The sequence below is a fragment of the Schistocerca gregaria genome, chromosome X (assembly GCF_023897955.1).
Source record: "Schistocerca gregaria isolate iqSchGreg1 chromosome X, iqSchGreg1.2, whole genome shotgun sequence".
NCBI classification, from domain to species: domain Eukaryota; kingdom Metazoa; phylum Arthropoda; class Insecta; order Orthoptera; family Acrididae; genus Schistocerca; species Schistocerca gregaria.
In genome coordinates this window covers 692,661,854-692,676,914 of record NC_064931.1, presented here as the reverse complement: position 1 = coordinate 692,676,914, position 15,061 = coordinate 692,661,854, and the positions used below count along the sequence as shown (strand labels likewise).

General features: G+C 40.2%; 1 protein-coding gene across 5 annotated transcripts in view; it reads right to left on the bottom strand.

Moving 5' to 3' along the window:
- LOC126297552 (palmitoyltransferase ZDHHC15B) overlaps positions 1-15,061 on the bottom strand; it is a 264,807-nt gene that overhangs the window by 110,973 nt on the left and 138,773 nt on the right. For all 5 annotated transcript variants that reach the window (XR_007552542.1, XM_049988478.1, XM_049988479.1 and 2 more), the window contains exons 4-6: positions 13,652-13,772; positions 11,073-11,296; positions 10,631-10,760 (exon numbers count right to left, since the gene is read on the bottom strand). Coding sequence is in view for 4 of the 5 variants with exons in the window: in XM_049988478.1 (XP_049844435.1) it covers positions 10,631-10,760; positions 11,073-11,296; positions 13,652-13,772 (475 nt within the window). In the remaining variant the exon portion in view is untranslated. The remainder of the gene's footprint in view (positions 1-10,630; positions 10,761-11,072; positions 11,297-13,651; positions 13,773-15,061) is intronic.

Below are 15,061 nucleotides of genomic sequence, written 5' to 3'. Positions count from 1 at the left end.
GGTTCGAAGAACTGTAGTGATTGCGAGAAGATACAGTTCATCTAAAAGTGAATAATTATAAAAAAAAATTATGAGAAATCATTTCAACCCATATTTGAGTTTGCAGAGTGTTGTTGGCAGTCTGTCCACTGATTTTCTCATTGGTGCAAACTGTTGGACACGGAGATACTCATCACACATTTCATTTTCTGCAAACTGAACACATTTCACAGTTTTCATAACTAGAGAAGCAGTTCTTTCACTATCATCTTACAACGGCATTTGATTTAAAGTAACTCAGTGTAGGATTCCAAGTTCTGGAAACTTTCTTCCATCCACTTCTTTAAGGAGGATAGAATCATTTCATAGAAAAATATTGCAGTGCTGCCGAACCTTGTTACCTCTACTGGAAGCAGGCCTTCCTCTGTTTCAAGCTTTCCAATAAGTGTTTTAATTACTTGGGGGAAGAAACTGGTCTTCAATTTTGGCCTCCAAGGTAGTTTTCAACTTGCTAATACAATCTGTCACTTACATCACTCATATTATAAATTCAGTGTACTATGTACAAAACAATAATTTGTAATACTTGACTTGTTCTATATCCCATAACCTGTTCATATATGCATCTATGCAACTATAAATAAATAAATAAGTAGCATAAGTGACTCTCCAACTTTTTTCATTGCTTCATGAAATGTTGAAGCCTGGCTGTGAAGAGAGCTATGATCTTGCTGCTCTCAGTTGCAACCAACCTCTCGCCCTAACCACACAGTTTATCACTTTTTAAATAGAATGATATAGATCCACATACACTGCAATTTAATGAAAAACTAGAAGCACACATGTGGCATCTCCCTTTTCTTTTTGAGTGTGAAGAACTAATGCCACAGAAAAATGGAAATTCTTTTTGAAATTGTTCATTGAAGGAGCACATGAACTACTTTGAACTCGTGCTTGCCACTGAGTGCAATATCCTTGATGCCTGTACTCGTCCTGGCCTCAATCTCAGGTAATGAACTGTCCCATCACCCTCGTTCTGCCTGCTTAGCTTATGGTAACATGCTTTCCTACCATGCAGTGGGCCCAAATTCGGTTCCGGCCAGGTTGGAGATTTTCTCTGCTTATCGACTAGATGTTGTGTTGTCATCATCATCATCATCATCATCATCACCACCATATCATATCATATCAACACTGACACGCAAGTTGCCCAATGTGGCAGACAGCGAGGTCATCGGTCTCATTGGATTAGGGAAGGACAGGGAAGGAAGTCGGCCGTGCCCTTTGAAAGGAACCATCCCGGCATTTGCCCAGAGCGATTTAGGGAAATCACGGAAAACCTAAATCAGGATGGCCGGACGGGGGATTGAACCGTCGCCCTCCCGAATGCGAGTCCAGTGTCTAACCACTGCGTCACCTCGCTCGGTTACCAGACTAGAGAGTTGAGAGTTTTGGGAGGCTAGGCAGGTTTCCTCCAGATGGTCGATAAATATGTTTGTGTAGGAGGGTACCATGCAGGAACCAGATTTATTTGTAGACTTTCTCTTCAAAGGAAGAATAGTTCTGAGTCAGTATATAGGTGGAATGAGGTATAAGAAATGAGATGGTGTGTTTGGAGTTTGAAGGATGCTGGAGAGTTAGTGTTCGAGAGCAGGAAGACCCTGGGCATGACAAATGTTGGTGTATAGGGAGGTGGCATCAACAGTGATCAGTAGGGATTCAGGAGGTAAATGGATGGGGATGGTGTAAAGTCAGTGAAGGTACAGTTTAGTATCTTTGATGTGGGAAATAGGTCTCGGGCAATTGGACAGAGGTGGCTGTCAACATGAGTGGAAATTCTTTCAGTGGGGGCACAATAGCCAGCAACAATGGGGCATCCAGGATTGCTAGATTTATGGATTTTTTGGAAAATGTAGGGGGTGGGTGTGCGGAGCATTGTTGGAGTGAGGAGAGGAGACAAGACTCAGGTGACAGGTTCTGTGAAGGGCCTATGATTTTCAGTAGGGACTGGAGGTTACATTGGACTTGTGATATGGGATCACTCTAAAAGAGCTTATATATGGAGGATTCAAGACAGTTGTTGGAGACCTTCCATCAGGTAGCCACTGCGACTCATCACAACAGTGGTGGCGCTTTTGTCTGCAGCGAGGCCAATTAGTTCTGGATGTATGGCTGTCTTTTCTCCTGCTGAAAGGCTCGTGTTCTTAGGAAGGGACCTGGGGAAAGATGGCGACCCAAATCAGAGGTACGGAATTCCTAGAACTGACTAGAGGTTGTTAGGTGGGAGAGGGGAGGGTCACAGTTGGATGGTGGTATGGACTGGGAGCGGCAAGGTTCAATGTTGGGATTAGGTTGGTTTGGTTCGAAGAATTAGTGGCAAAGAAGTGTTTCCACTTTAGTGATTGCGAGAAGATACAGTTTATCTAAAAGTGAATAATTATAAAAAAAAATTAGTGCCAAAAATTTTACTGTGCAAGCTGGTGGTGGCTCCATAATGGTGTGGGCTGAGTTTACATGGAATGGACTGGGTCACCTGGTCCAACTGCACCAATCATTGTCTGGATATGGTTATGTTCTGTTATTTGGAGACCATTTGCAGCCACTCATGGACTTCACATTCACAAACAACAATGGAATTGTCACGGACAACAATGCACCATGTCACAGGGCCACAATTGCTCATGATTGGTTTGAAGAACATTCTGGACAACTCAAGTGAATGATCTGGCCACCCAGATCACCCGACATGAATCCTATCAAACATTTATGGGACATAATCGAGAGGTTATCTCATGCACAAAATGCTGCACTGGCGATACTTTTCAGTTATATATGGTTACAGAGGCAGAATGGCTCAATATTTTCGCAGGGGACATCCAATGACTTGTTAAATCCATGCCACATTGAGCTGCTGCACTAACCCAGGTAAAAGGAGGTCAGAAACTATATTAGGAAGTATCCCATTACTTTTGTCACCTCCGTGTACAGACGTTTATTGAGGGAAATTTTATTACTATGATTTTCACACATAATCTCAAACTTTTTATCATTAACTGTAGTTGCTTAGAACTCATTTCCAGACTAGCTTGAAAACTATTTTTGTGAAAGGGTAAATTTAGCTACCAAATTTTTGATATGTCCCAGGTTCACAAAATATAATAGATGCCAGTTTCATACCATCATTAATACTTCAATGTTTCTGTTAGTATTCACTGTGCAAAGAGGCCTGATGTATTACCATCTCCAGGAGAACTGCATTCAGTGTACAGTGTACCTCCAGAAACCATATTGATGGTGGGAAAGAAATTATTTGCTTCCTAGAGCCTATAACAAGGGACTGTTGATTATTCATTCACATGTCTTCCCTAAATAGGTGATACATGTTATGCTACAGTAACTATTTGGATTGGTGCAATCTTTTTCAGTTTTAGGGCAGAGGCTCATAACTGCTTCCACCCAGGTATTAGGGTACTGCTCCCAAATTCTGATAAAAATCACAATGAGCTGAAGGCACTATTTAACTGGCACAACATATCAGAATGCACTTTGTCTATCTCTGGTGCTGCATTACGAAGCTGTCCGAACACTACCTATACAATGAAAATGGCTGTGCCCTGTGGGATTCAACCATGATCTTCTACTAAGTCTTATCTGTATTGGAATGCAAAATCAAGATTGTCATTGGATTTTATTTTGTGGATGAATTTTGACATTATTTAGACTGCAACTACTGGAGTAGTGAACTCAGCATGTATGTCTCTTGTGGCCATTCACCTGGATAAATCATTCCTACTGCCACTAATGCCTGTCAGTGACTTCCATATAATTGTTAACCACATATGGATATTAAGAAATCTTGCTTCTGTTACTTTATCTCTGTCTGATAAAGTGCTAATCATGTGCTCAATCAATTTGAAAGGTTCAAGGTTGTCAGCTGATGAATTGTGACTGAAGTTTCCTAAGGCAGCCCAACTATCCCTGATGGCAGAATCGCACTTCATGCTCTTCCACGGGGCTGGCCATCTGCTATGTTTTAAAGAATACATTTGAATGCTGTCTGTCAGACATTTTATTTCACTGGATAATCAATCAAAAAATTTGGTAGGAGCATTGTGTACCTCTCAACATTTTGATTTATTGGATGGGGTCTATGGAAATTGTCTGTGCTTATTTAGTTATTTTGCTCAAGGAGTTTTGTGTGAGCATTGTGGGGTCTGGATTTCTAGTGATACAAACCATAAAGAGAGGAAAAAAAAGAAGGAATTGTCAAACATATTTTGTTACAGCGTAGAGATCCAGCTGCAGAAAAAGTACAATGAAACATTTATTTAGACCTCCAAAAAATGAAGTAGAGTTTTTAAAATGTAGCAAGCAATGCTGTGAGAAGCAAACTGGTTTATAATGAGTGCTAAAGAAAGAACACCAAAGTGTACAAAAGTGGAAGTTTTGTTATTACATAATAAACTGAGAACAGTCGACGTCAAAATTGATCTACTGCAAAGCCAATCGTAGATGGAAAGTGTAAGATGGCTTAATCATATCTGTACCATTAAAGACTTAGTAGAATCATAAAATCATAGTTGACACGATGTTGAGGAAATGACAGTTGAGAAATAATGAGTGACTGTGGTATAATAATGAGTTTCTTCTGACAGTATATATATATATATATATATATTAAAAACAAAGATTCCAAGACTTACCAAGCGGGAAAGTGCCGGCAGACCGGCACAATGAACAAAACACACAAACACACACACAGAATTACTAGCTTTCGCAACCGATGGTTGCTTCTTCAGGAAAGAGGGAAGGAGAGGGAAAGACGAAAGGATGTGGGTTTTAAGGGAGATTTTCCCCCTAAGGGAAGTCTTTCCGCTCCCAGGATTGGAATGACTCCTTACCCTCTCCCTTAAAACCCACATCCTTTCGTCTTTCCCTCTCCTTCCCTCTTTCCTGAAGAAGCAACCATCGGTTGCAAAAGCTAGTAATTCTGTGTGTGTGTTTGTGTGTTTTGTTCATTGTGCCTGTCTGCCAGCGCTTTCCCGCTTCGTAAGTCTTGGAATCTTTGTTTTTAATATATTTTTTTTTTTACATGTGGCTGATTTCTGACTTCCTTAGCTTTCAAATGTTACAATGTCTTCACATCCTTACAAAACTATCATCCAGTGTGAATATAAATGTGAATGTTCACTGATGTCATATGTAAGCCAAAGGTGAACTTTAGGTAGACATTCAAGGCAAAATAAAAGCTACATTTTGGTAGCTGCAAAAAGAGGCCCTATATGGTTCACAACATATGCCACACATTCTTCTGAGCAACTCAGCTAAATAATGTTTGGTATAACATCTGACATGTTATACAGTTCACTAAGCATGAAAAGCTACAAAATACACAAAATTTTTGTACCTTTTAAGGGGAAATTCATGAGACATGCAACTATATTTATGTGTATTACAGATTAACAATAATCTGTCATAGATCCCTTAAAGAAAAAACCATACCCAGTAGTTCAAAGAAATCACATGTCGCACCCATCAACAAAAAGGGTGGCAGAAGTGATCCACTAAACTACTGTCTAATATCCTTGACATCTGTTTGTTGTAGAATCTTAGAAAATATTCAGAGCTCAAACATAATGAGATATCTGCAACAGAAGGAAACCTCCTTCATATCACCAGCATGGATTCAAAAGCACCATCTGAAACCCAGGTCTCACTTTTTTCACATAACATACAAAAAGTCACGGATCAGAGCAGTTAGGTAGATGCATTATTTCTCAACTTCCAAGATTCATATGAAGTTCATTGGCTTGGAAAGCTGCTCAGAACTGTAGTGAGAACATATTGACAGCCTAGCAGCCAGACAATGCTCCTGCCAACACATCAACATCAGCAGAAGCTGCTGTCCACTTCCTTGAGGTGTCAGATTAGTGTAGGACAGTGACCGACTGCTGCATGACAACAGCCGAACACTGGTCATGGGCCTCTGTTCCAGAGATTTCCAAATGACACAGAGAATTGGCTTTTCCACAAAATCAGTGCTGGGGACCAGTATTTTAACCCCGACTTCCCGCCCATCATCATTGGTACAACAGGGCCATATTAGGACACACCAATTGTTGCCGAATTTATGATGCAGCCCTGACTATGATATTTGGACAGTAAACGACATACTGTCATCTGACTGCCAGCAATCTGCTCCCACCTCCAGGGTTCAGGCAACACAGTTTGTTACAGTCAGCTCCATGCCATGGGAGACCGCTGTCACCTGCCACAGCTCTGCAGGCTAGGCATGCCTGTCTAGCCCTGACTACCAGTTGTCTCGTAGCTGTACTGCCGCCATGTTTCACTCTGCCAGTGTATCCGTACTGAAGTGCTCATGTCTGAGGAATGTCGTCCACTGCCTGTTGCCTGCCAGCTGCAGATATACTACTGTACATTAATGTATGATTTTTATTGAAGAGTTTTGGCAACAGACTAGCTGACTACATTGTTTGCTCCTCCACTCACCTCCAGCAGAGAGCCACTTGTCCACACCTTCCCAAGGTAGCATCCCATTGCAATATTAGTGAGTCACAGTTGCAATCAATCACCTCATAAAATACCTGAGTGTAACACTGTAGGGATATGACAAGGAACAATCGCAGTCTCAGTCATAGCTTAACTGCTGTTCATTGGAATACTAGGGAAATGCAATCAGTCTACAAATGATATTGCAAACTAAATGCTCATGTGACCCATGTGTGGGTCCCATATTTATCTCACACACACACACACACACACACACACACACACACACACACACACAATGAATTCAAAGCAGGGCAGCACAAATGGTTACTGGTTTCTTTGGCAAATTTAAGAGTTTCACAAATATGCTGAAAGAACTGAACTAGCAGTCACACAAATACAGACAAATTATACCATGAAAATCTACTAAAAAAGTATCTGGAATCACCTAAGTAACAAATTTAGAAATGTATTACAATCTCTTATGCATTGCTCTCAAAGTAATTGTAAAGGCAAGATTGCACTAAGTACAGCATGAACAGATGCATTTAACCCCACTTTCCTCCCCATACTCCATACATTAATTAAAAGGGAAAAAAGCCCTAATAACAGGTACAATTGGACGCACACTCTACCGTGCTCTTCACTGTGCAGAGTATAGGTGTAGATGGCTCTACTACTGGAAAGATGTTGCCCATGTGTTCATCTAATGGCATCGCAGATTATTGAGAACATTGTTCCAACAGTACAAAATTAATGTATATGTTTAAATGAAGTGGGTCAAAAACAAGTACTAAATGTGTGTACTACATCAAAGTGCAGTAGAGCAACAGTAAGCATTCATTGTGTTCCAGGGAGTGTAATCAAGTGGATGGGGGAGGTATGTGTGGTAGAAGTGTGAGGGAAGGTAGGTCACTTCCCTCATTCATAGGTCTGCATACCGCAAGTCGAACAAGTGAGTTCCCACGATATCTATCCCACTACATCATATGAGGCATCTACAGGTTGTTTCACAAACTCATACAGGCCTTCCACAGTATGCCTAACGAATCACTGGCAACACAGTGTGACGACATACCCAAGGAGTGTTTATTTTGCACAAACTATTTTAACACTATGTGGAGTTCAGATATGAGTTACTACTACTGTAGCCAATGCATAAGCACAGAATCTATGCAAATCCCTGTAACTGTTCTAATACACTACTACAGGAGAAATTGATTCTTGGTCAACCTGTATGGATACTGTAGTGTTCTTCTGGGAAAGACAACTTCCCACACCCTGAGCACTGCTCGCCTTTCAATTTACAGACAGACTAAACCTCCTTAGCATTTCCTGTCCAGTTCTCTTATGTGAGTAGACAAAATAACTTCACTGATCTTGTGTTCATCTAGTGGTGAGTACCCTATGTAGTGTACTTGAGAAAGGGGTTGGATTGGTAAATGTGGCACCTTATTGCTGTCTATCATTATCAGCATGCTGTAAGGATGACCAAAAGGTTACTGCACTTCTTTTGTCATTAATTGTGATACTGGCAGACAGCATAAAACTTTCCCATTCATGAATTGCTGGCACTTGTAAAGTGGGCTGGACAAAATGGAGCCACTTATCACACATCCACAGTGCATCTTCCAAGATGGGTGTGATTAGGCCTGATGGAATGGCACTGATCATGGACAAGTGTAGAACAGAAATCTGCTCTTGCGCACCACTTGACTTGCATTTGAGTACCTGAATTTCTGTAAAACTAGGTGTCATACTTCTTTTGCAGAGGGAGGAAGATGTGTGTGAATTCCTATGGGACCAAAATGCTGAGGTAATCAGCCCCTAGACTTACACACTACCTAAACTGATTTGAGCTAAGAACAACACACACACCCACGCCCGAGGGAGGACTAACATCCGGCAGGAGGGGCAGCACAATCCATGACATGGCACCTCAAACCATGCTGCCACTCTGAGCACAGAGGGAGACAATTTAAGCCTCTGGGCCTCTTCATAATCTGGGAGAGTTAAATCTGTGGTGATGAATTTGCTAGACCTCATGCTGTGCCAAGTATTCCAGACAGTGATAGTGGAGATAATGAAATTGACATTGTCAAACACATATGGACAGCATGTTACACTTGGAACAGGATCTTCAGTGTGGCAGACAACTGACAGCTCAAGCTGTTGAGCCTTTTTACGCAACAACTCACTCAACAACTGCAAATAAGTACTCATTTAATAAACAAAGTAACTCTACAATACGAACTCAGTGAAATTATTTTGTCTACTCACATAAACGAACTGGACAGGAAATGTTGGGGAGGCATAGCCTGTCTGTAAAAAAACACAGCAGTCACGGTGGGGGAAGTTGCCTTTCCTGGAAGAACACTACAGCATCAAGATGACTTAGAATCAATTTCTCCTCTAGCAGTGTAGAACAGTGTGCAAATATATAGATAGATTCTGTGCATATGCATTGCCTGTGTTAGTGTTATTAGTAACTTATATCTGCATTTTAGGTAGTGTTAACACATTTTGTGAACAATAAACACTCTCCTGGGATGTCTGCACACTGTCGCCAGTGATTCATAGGCATACTGTGGAGGAGAATGAAGAAATGTACAACGAGATAAGAGAAGTTATTCAGACACTGAAGGGAGATGAAAATTTAATAATCATGGGGGACTGGAATTCGATAGTAGGAAAAGGACGAGAAGGAAAAGTGATGGGTGAATATGGAATGGGGGTAAGGAATGAAAGAGGAACCCGTCTGGTAGAATTTTTCACACAGCATAACTTAATCATTGCTAACACTTGGTTTAAGAATCATGAAAGAAGGTTATATGCATGGAAGAGGCCTGGATATACTGGAAGGTTTCAGATAGATTACACAATAGTAAGACACAGATTTAGGAACCAGGTTTTAAATTTTAAGACATTTCCAGGGGCAGATGTGGACTCTGACCACAATCTGTTGATTATGAACTGTGGATTAAAACTGAAGAAACTGCAAAAAGGTGGGAATTTAAGGAGATGGGGCCTGGATAAACTGAAAGAACCAGAGGTTGTAGAGTGTTTCAGAGAGAGTATTAGGGAACACTTGACAAATATGGGGGAAAGAAATACAGTAGAAAAAGAATGGGTAGCTTTGAGAGATGAAATAGTGAAGGCAGCAGAGGATCAAGTAGGTAAAAAGATGAGGGCTAGTAGAAATACTTGGGTAACAGAAGAGATACAGAATTTACCTGATGAAAGAAGGAAATATAAAAATGCAGTAAATGAAACAGGCACGAATGAGTATAAATGTCTCAAAAGTGGCTAAGCAGGGATGGCTAGAGGACAAATGTAAGGATGCAGAGGAATATATCACTAGGTGGGCAGAGATGTGGCAGGAATTCATTTCCAGAAATCTTGAGGGAAGACACTTATTATTCACCTTAAGTGTTTTAGCAAAATTGGAAAATCTAGAGGCTAGTTACATAGCACCTGAATCACACTTCTCCCTAATACAGGAAACTTCCCTGGTTTCAGAAGCTGACTGTGCGAAAACTATGCAGTATACAGAAATACAGCATGTACCAGTGGGTAAAACATCTTTTCAAGTGTGACATAGTTGCAGATTGAACCAATAGGAGACACATGTCAGTACCTTTAGACAAATCACCCACTCCATATTGTCACATTGAATTACTTAGTGCCTGCTGATAGGCAACCCATAAACAGATTTCCAAAGTGAGCTGCTGGCACATCAGCACCAGTAAAGTGAGTTAAAAACTTTGAGAGGTGCTCTATCCACTGATGTGTATATATTTTCTGTACATCTAGTAGTTTTCATGCATTCATGTAATTGTCTTCCAGAACCCTGGAGGTGCTTATGAGTAAACCTGTATGCATGTTCTGTCTTAACCATTGGACTATCTCATTCAGTAGAAAAAAAGAAATCTAATTAGTCTATAAAAGTCTGTGTGTCATAAATGGCCTACAGTTTTATAAACTTCCAGCAAACTTAAGAAAAAAGGTAATGTGAAGGCATCTCAACATCACATTACAAAACTTGAAGTTAAATGATGAGCCAGTATAAATGTTCAGTTAAACAAAAATAGTAACATTCAGAAATGAGGATCAAAATGACAGAAAACTTATACAAGCTTACCGAGTGTAGATCTGTTCTTCAGAACAAGGTAGCAATGGTAGGAAAACAAAGACGCAAGACTAACTGCGAACATGACAGCCACAAAAAAAAGGAACAATATGTGAAATCTTCCAGCAGTCTTCAATTCATCCTGAAATAGAAAATCGTTTCCTCACATTTGGTCAACAATTTCAAAATTTCAATTAACTATTAAAATACAAAACAGAAATGAGGCTATATCTTTTATATTAAGAAAAATAGGAATAATATAAATTATAATATGATACATACAAAGCACAAATGAATGAATGAATGAATGAAATTTGCTCATGAAAAATAAAAATATTTCACCACTATTGCTGCAAAGCTACATTCCACAACTACACAAGAAAATATTTACCAGAAACAAAGACAATCTATTCCAGAAACAGGAATAATTGCAATAAAAAAACAAAGCACTCACCTTCCAAAAGCTTACGAAGTAAGGCAATGATGTAAATGCGATGAAGAGGCAGTACAGAAGTGCATACCCCAGAAATAAAATAAAAAATTTGTAATTTGTAAATGCCACACAGTTGTTAACCCATGGACAATGGTGATCCATTTTTAGAACACATTCACCACATGCGCTACAGTGATGTGTTCTGTCAGGTTTTATGTGCTGACATTTTCCACAGTATCTGATATCTAGGAAACAAAAAGAAAATAACAGTGAATGACAACATATCAAGTAAAGATAATCATCACTCACTCAGTGACAGCACAGGCAATGAGAAGAACACACTATGTCTAGGGCATGTACCAAATCACCAGTTCTCTCAAACACCTGAGATTTGTACCTTTACTGATTTAATTTAAAGGTGTTATTGTGTGTCTCATGTGTTCAATTCAGTTCTTGTAGCTTCACTTGTAAGGTAAATGATGATGAATTTACCCTCAGCTGTAAATAAACAGAACACATTTTTGTTTTTATCAGGTAAGTTAAATCTCGGGAATTCAATACAGGAAATATGGCATAAATATGTATCTCAGAGAGCTAGTTGTTTTTCTTCTTTTTGTTTCAGCCATCTGTGGACAACATTAATTCAGATCAGCTTTTTTTCTCCTGATCTTTATCCTTGTCCACCATTCTTTCATTCAGATACTTCTACATATGACACTATCAACCATAGAATGCTCTTGAAAAATCCATACAACACACACCATCAGCTCAAAAAAATTACTGGATTCTTTTTTTTAAAAAAAAAAAAAAAAAAAAAAAGACTGTTTTGTGTAACACAGGGGAGTAGGGAAAGTTAATGGTACCAACAAAAGGATGGTCACTCCTAGGGCAGTGTCCTGGCCTCTTTTATTTAATGTATACGCAAATAATTAGCCAACACCAGAACATATTATTCATTTCTTGCAGGTCTATAATTTGGCTATTGCCTCACAAGGAAAGAACTTTGAGGAAGTACAAGCAAAACTGAAATACTTGTTAAGCATCATGTTTGAATATTACCCAGAGAACTCCCTCAAACTAAACTCCTTGAAGAGACAAGTTAGTGCTTTCCACCTTCATTATAAACATGCAAACAGAAATTTGAATGTCACTTGAAATGACAGCAACATGGAAGACACAGAAAAACCAACATATCTGGGTCTCCTGTTGGACAGGTCACTGACATATATATCATTGCGAGAAGACCTGCCAAAACGTTGCCACCAGGATCATCATCTTGAGGAAATAGTGAACAGTAAACGGAGAGCCAAACCTACTATATTAAGAAAAACTGCCTAAGCACTTTGCTTGTCCAGTGTGGCATATGCATCTGCCATATGGTCCAGCTCTGCCCATGCCAAAATGTTAATACAAGCCTAAACGGTAAATGCAGGCTAAAAACAGAATGCATGAAACCTATACCTCTTGGGAAGCTACAAAAAGCAGCTGGATTCTCAGATCCTGAATCCTGAAGAACTGCACACTAGCATAAAAAAAAATAATTAAACAGACTTTCAATGAGCACCACCCCCCACATGCTTCATGCAGACCTGATGGACTTATTTCCCACAAGAGATTCCCTAGTACTGAGCTAAATGAGCTCCCAAAGGACTACCTTGCCTCCCAAGAGATATCCAGTGACACTACATCATGTTGGAGGTTTGCAGAACACTAAATGAGATCAGAATCTGTGTAGTGCCAGTGAAGCCAAATCTAAGTAAATGGGGCCTTAAAGATGAAGCAAACAACAAATGCAACTGTGGAGGAGTCCAGGATACGAATCATCATCTACAATGTGCTAACTGTCCCACAAGATGTTTCATTAATGACCTATGGGTTGGCAAGAAAGCAACACTGGACATCACCAGATACTGGGCTGAAAATATTTAAAAGAAATTTTCCTGACACAGGAATGTCAAGAACGTAAGCATGAAACAAGTTGAGGCAGCAGACACAAATTGTTCCTTGCTCTCAAGTTTCATAAGTGGATGTTATGTGTATGCTTCTCATTCAAAGGACTGCTAGACCTCTTCCTATGGCTGAAAATGTTTTACTCCTGTGGTATAACACTGAACAATGGAAGAATTGTTCACAGTTATACATGGAGAAATTTAAATTACTTTGCCTGTATTTCCTTGGTTACTTGCATAGTCTCTCTGTTTCTATGTGTAAATGACTGTATATTGTCAAACAGTGGAAAATCCAAGATGGGTTGTAACAATTTTATGAAAAGCATAGTTGCTACTCACCATTAGCAGAGATGATGAGTTGTAGATAGGCGCAACAAAAGATTGTCAAGCAGTGAGATTTTGACCAAAAAGGCCTTCATTGGGGAGGAACACGCGCGCGCACACACACACACACACACGCACGCGCACGCACGCGCACGCACGCACGCACGCACGCACGCACACACACACACACACACACACACACACACACACACACACACACACACACACACACACACAAAGAACACAGCCAGCATTTCAGCTTTCAGGAGCACCACAACAACAATTCATTGCAAGATGGTAGTTTGCACATCAAGTTATTGGGCTCACCTCCAGAAATTGTGCGTGTGGTTACAGGTAGATTCTGTGCAAACTGCTCCAGAATTTGGTTTTCTGCTTCCACATTACCTGCTTCTTCTAGTCTCTGGAGTTCTTCAGGTGGAATTTTGAACTGCAAGGCAAAAAAACACACACACTTTGAGCAATATACATTACAAATGTCATATAATATGAGGAAGAAAGTTAATCATGTAATGTTTTTATGCTAGTATACTTAGCACTTCACCTGAAAATGAATTTGAGAACTAAAAAAGGTTTTCTTGCTACTGAAAGGCTACATATTATTTTATTTCTACTTCTTTCATTGTCAGTTATTTTGATCCCACAATACCAAAAGAACTCTACTGCTTTCAGTGTGTCATTTCCTAATGACATTCCTCAGCACCACCTACATTCTATTTCTCTTGTTTTATTTTTGTTGCCATTAATCTTATGCCTAGTTTAAATACATTCTCCATCCCGTTCATCCTAGGTCTTTGCCATCTCTGACAGAATTATATCATGGCAGACCTAAAATTTTTTTAATTCTTCTCCCTGAATTCTAATTCACATACCAAAATTTCTCTTTGATTTCATTTACTGCTTGCCATATACACAGTCTGAATAACATAAGAGATAAACAACCACTCTGTCTTACTCCCTCCTCAACTAATGCCTCGTTTTCATATCCTTCAGTTCCTATAACTGCAGTCTGGTTTCTGTGAAAGCTTTCTCTAAATCTACAAATGCCATAAATATAGGTTTAATTAAGCAATGGAAAACCCAGGATGGAATAATGACAATATTATGAAAAGGAGAGATTGCTACTCACCATTTAGACACTGAGTCTCAGACAGGCGGGGTGGGGAGGGGAAGCGATTAGGGTACAGGTGGGGGACAGAGCTGCTTGTGGAAGCATACTGGGATGACGTAGACAGAGGAAAGGGCAGCTGGATGCCGTCCGAAGGTTAGATGAGGGGGCGGGGATAGCAGAAAAGGATAGAAGTACAAAGACTCTGGATGAGTAGAGGGATGCGTAGTGCTGGAATGCGGACAGGGAAGGGGATGGATAGGTAAAGGACAATGACTATCAAAGGTTGAGGGCAGAAGGGTTATAGCAATGCAGGATATATTGCACTATGTCTATTACAGAGATATGAGCCACGAGGCATGGGGATAGGAATAGGGGTTGTGTAGGGATGGATGAGGATGTTGTGTAGGTTAGGTGGGCAGTGGAATACCACAGTGGGAGGGGTGGGACAGATAGTGGATAGGGCATTCCACATTTCAGGGCACAACGAGAGGTAGTCAAAACCCTGGTGGAGAATGTGATTCAGTTGCTGCAGTCCTGAGTGAAACCGAGTCGTGAGGGGAGTGCCCCTCCGTGGCCAGATGGTGGGACTTGAGAAAGTGGTAGATGAG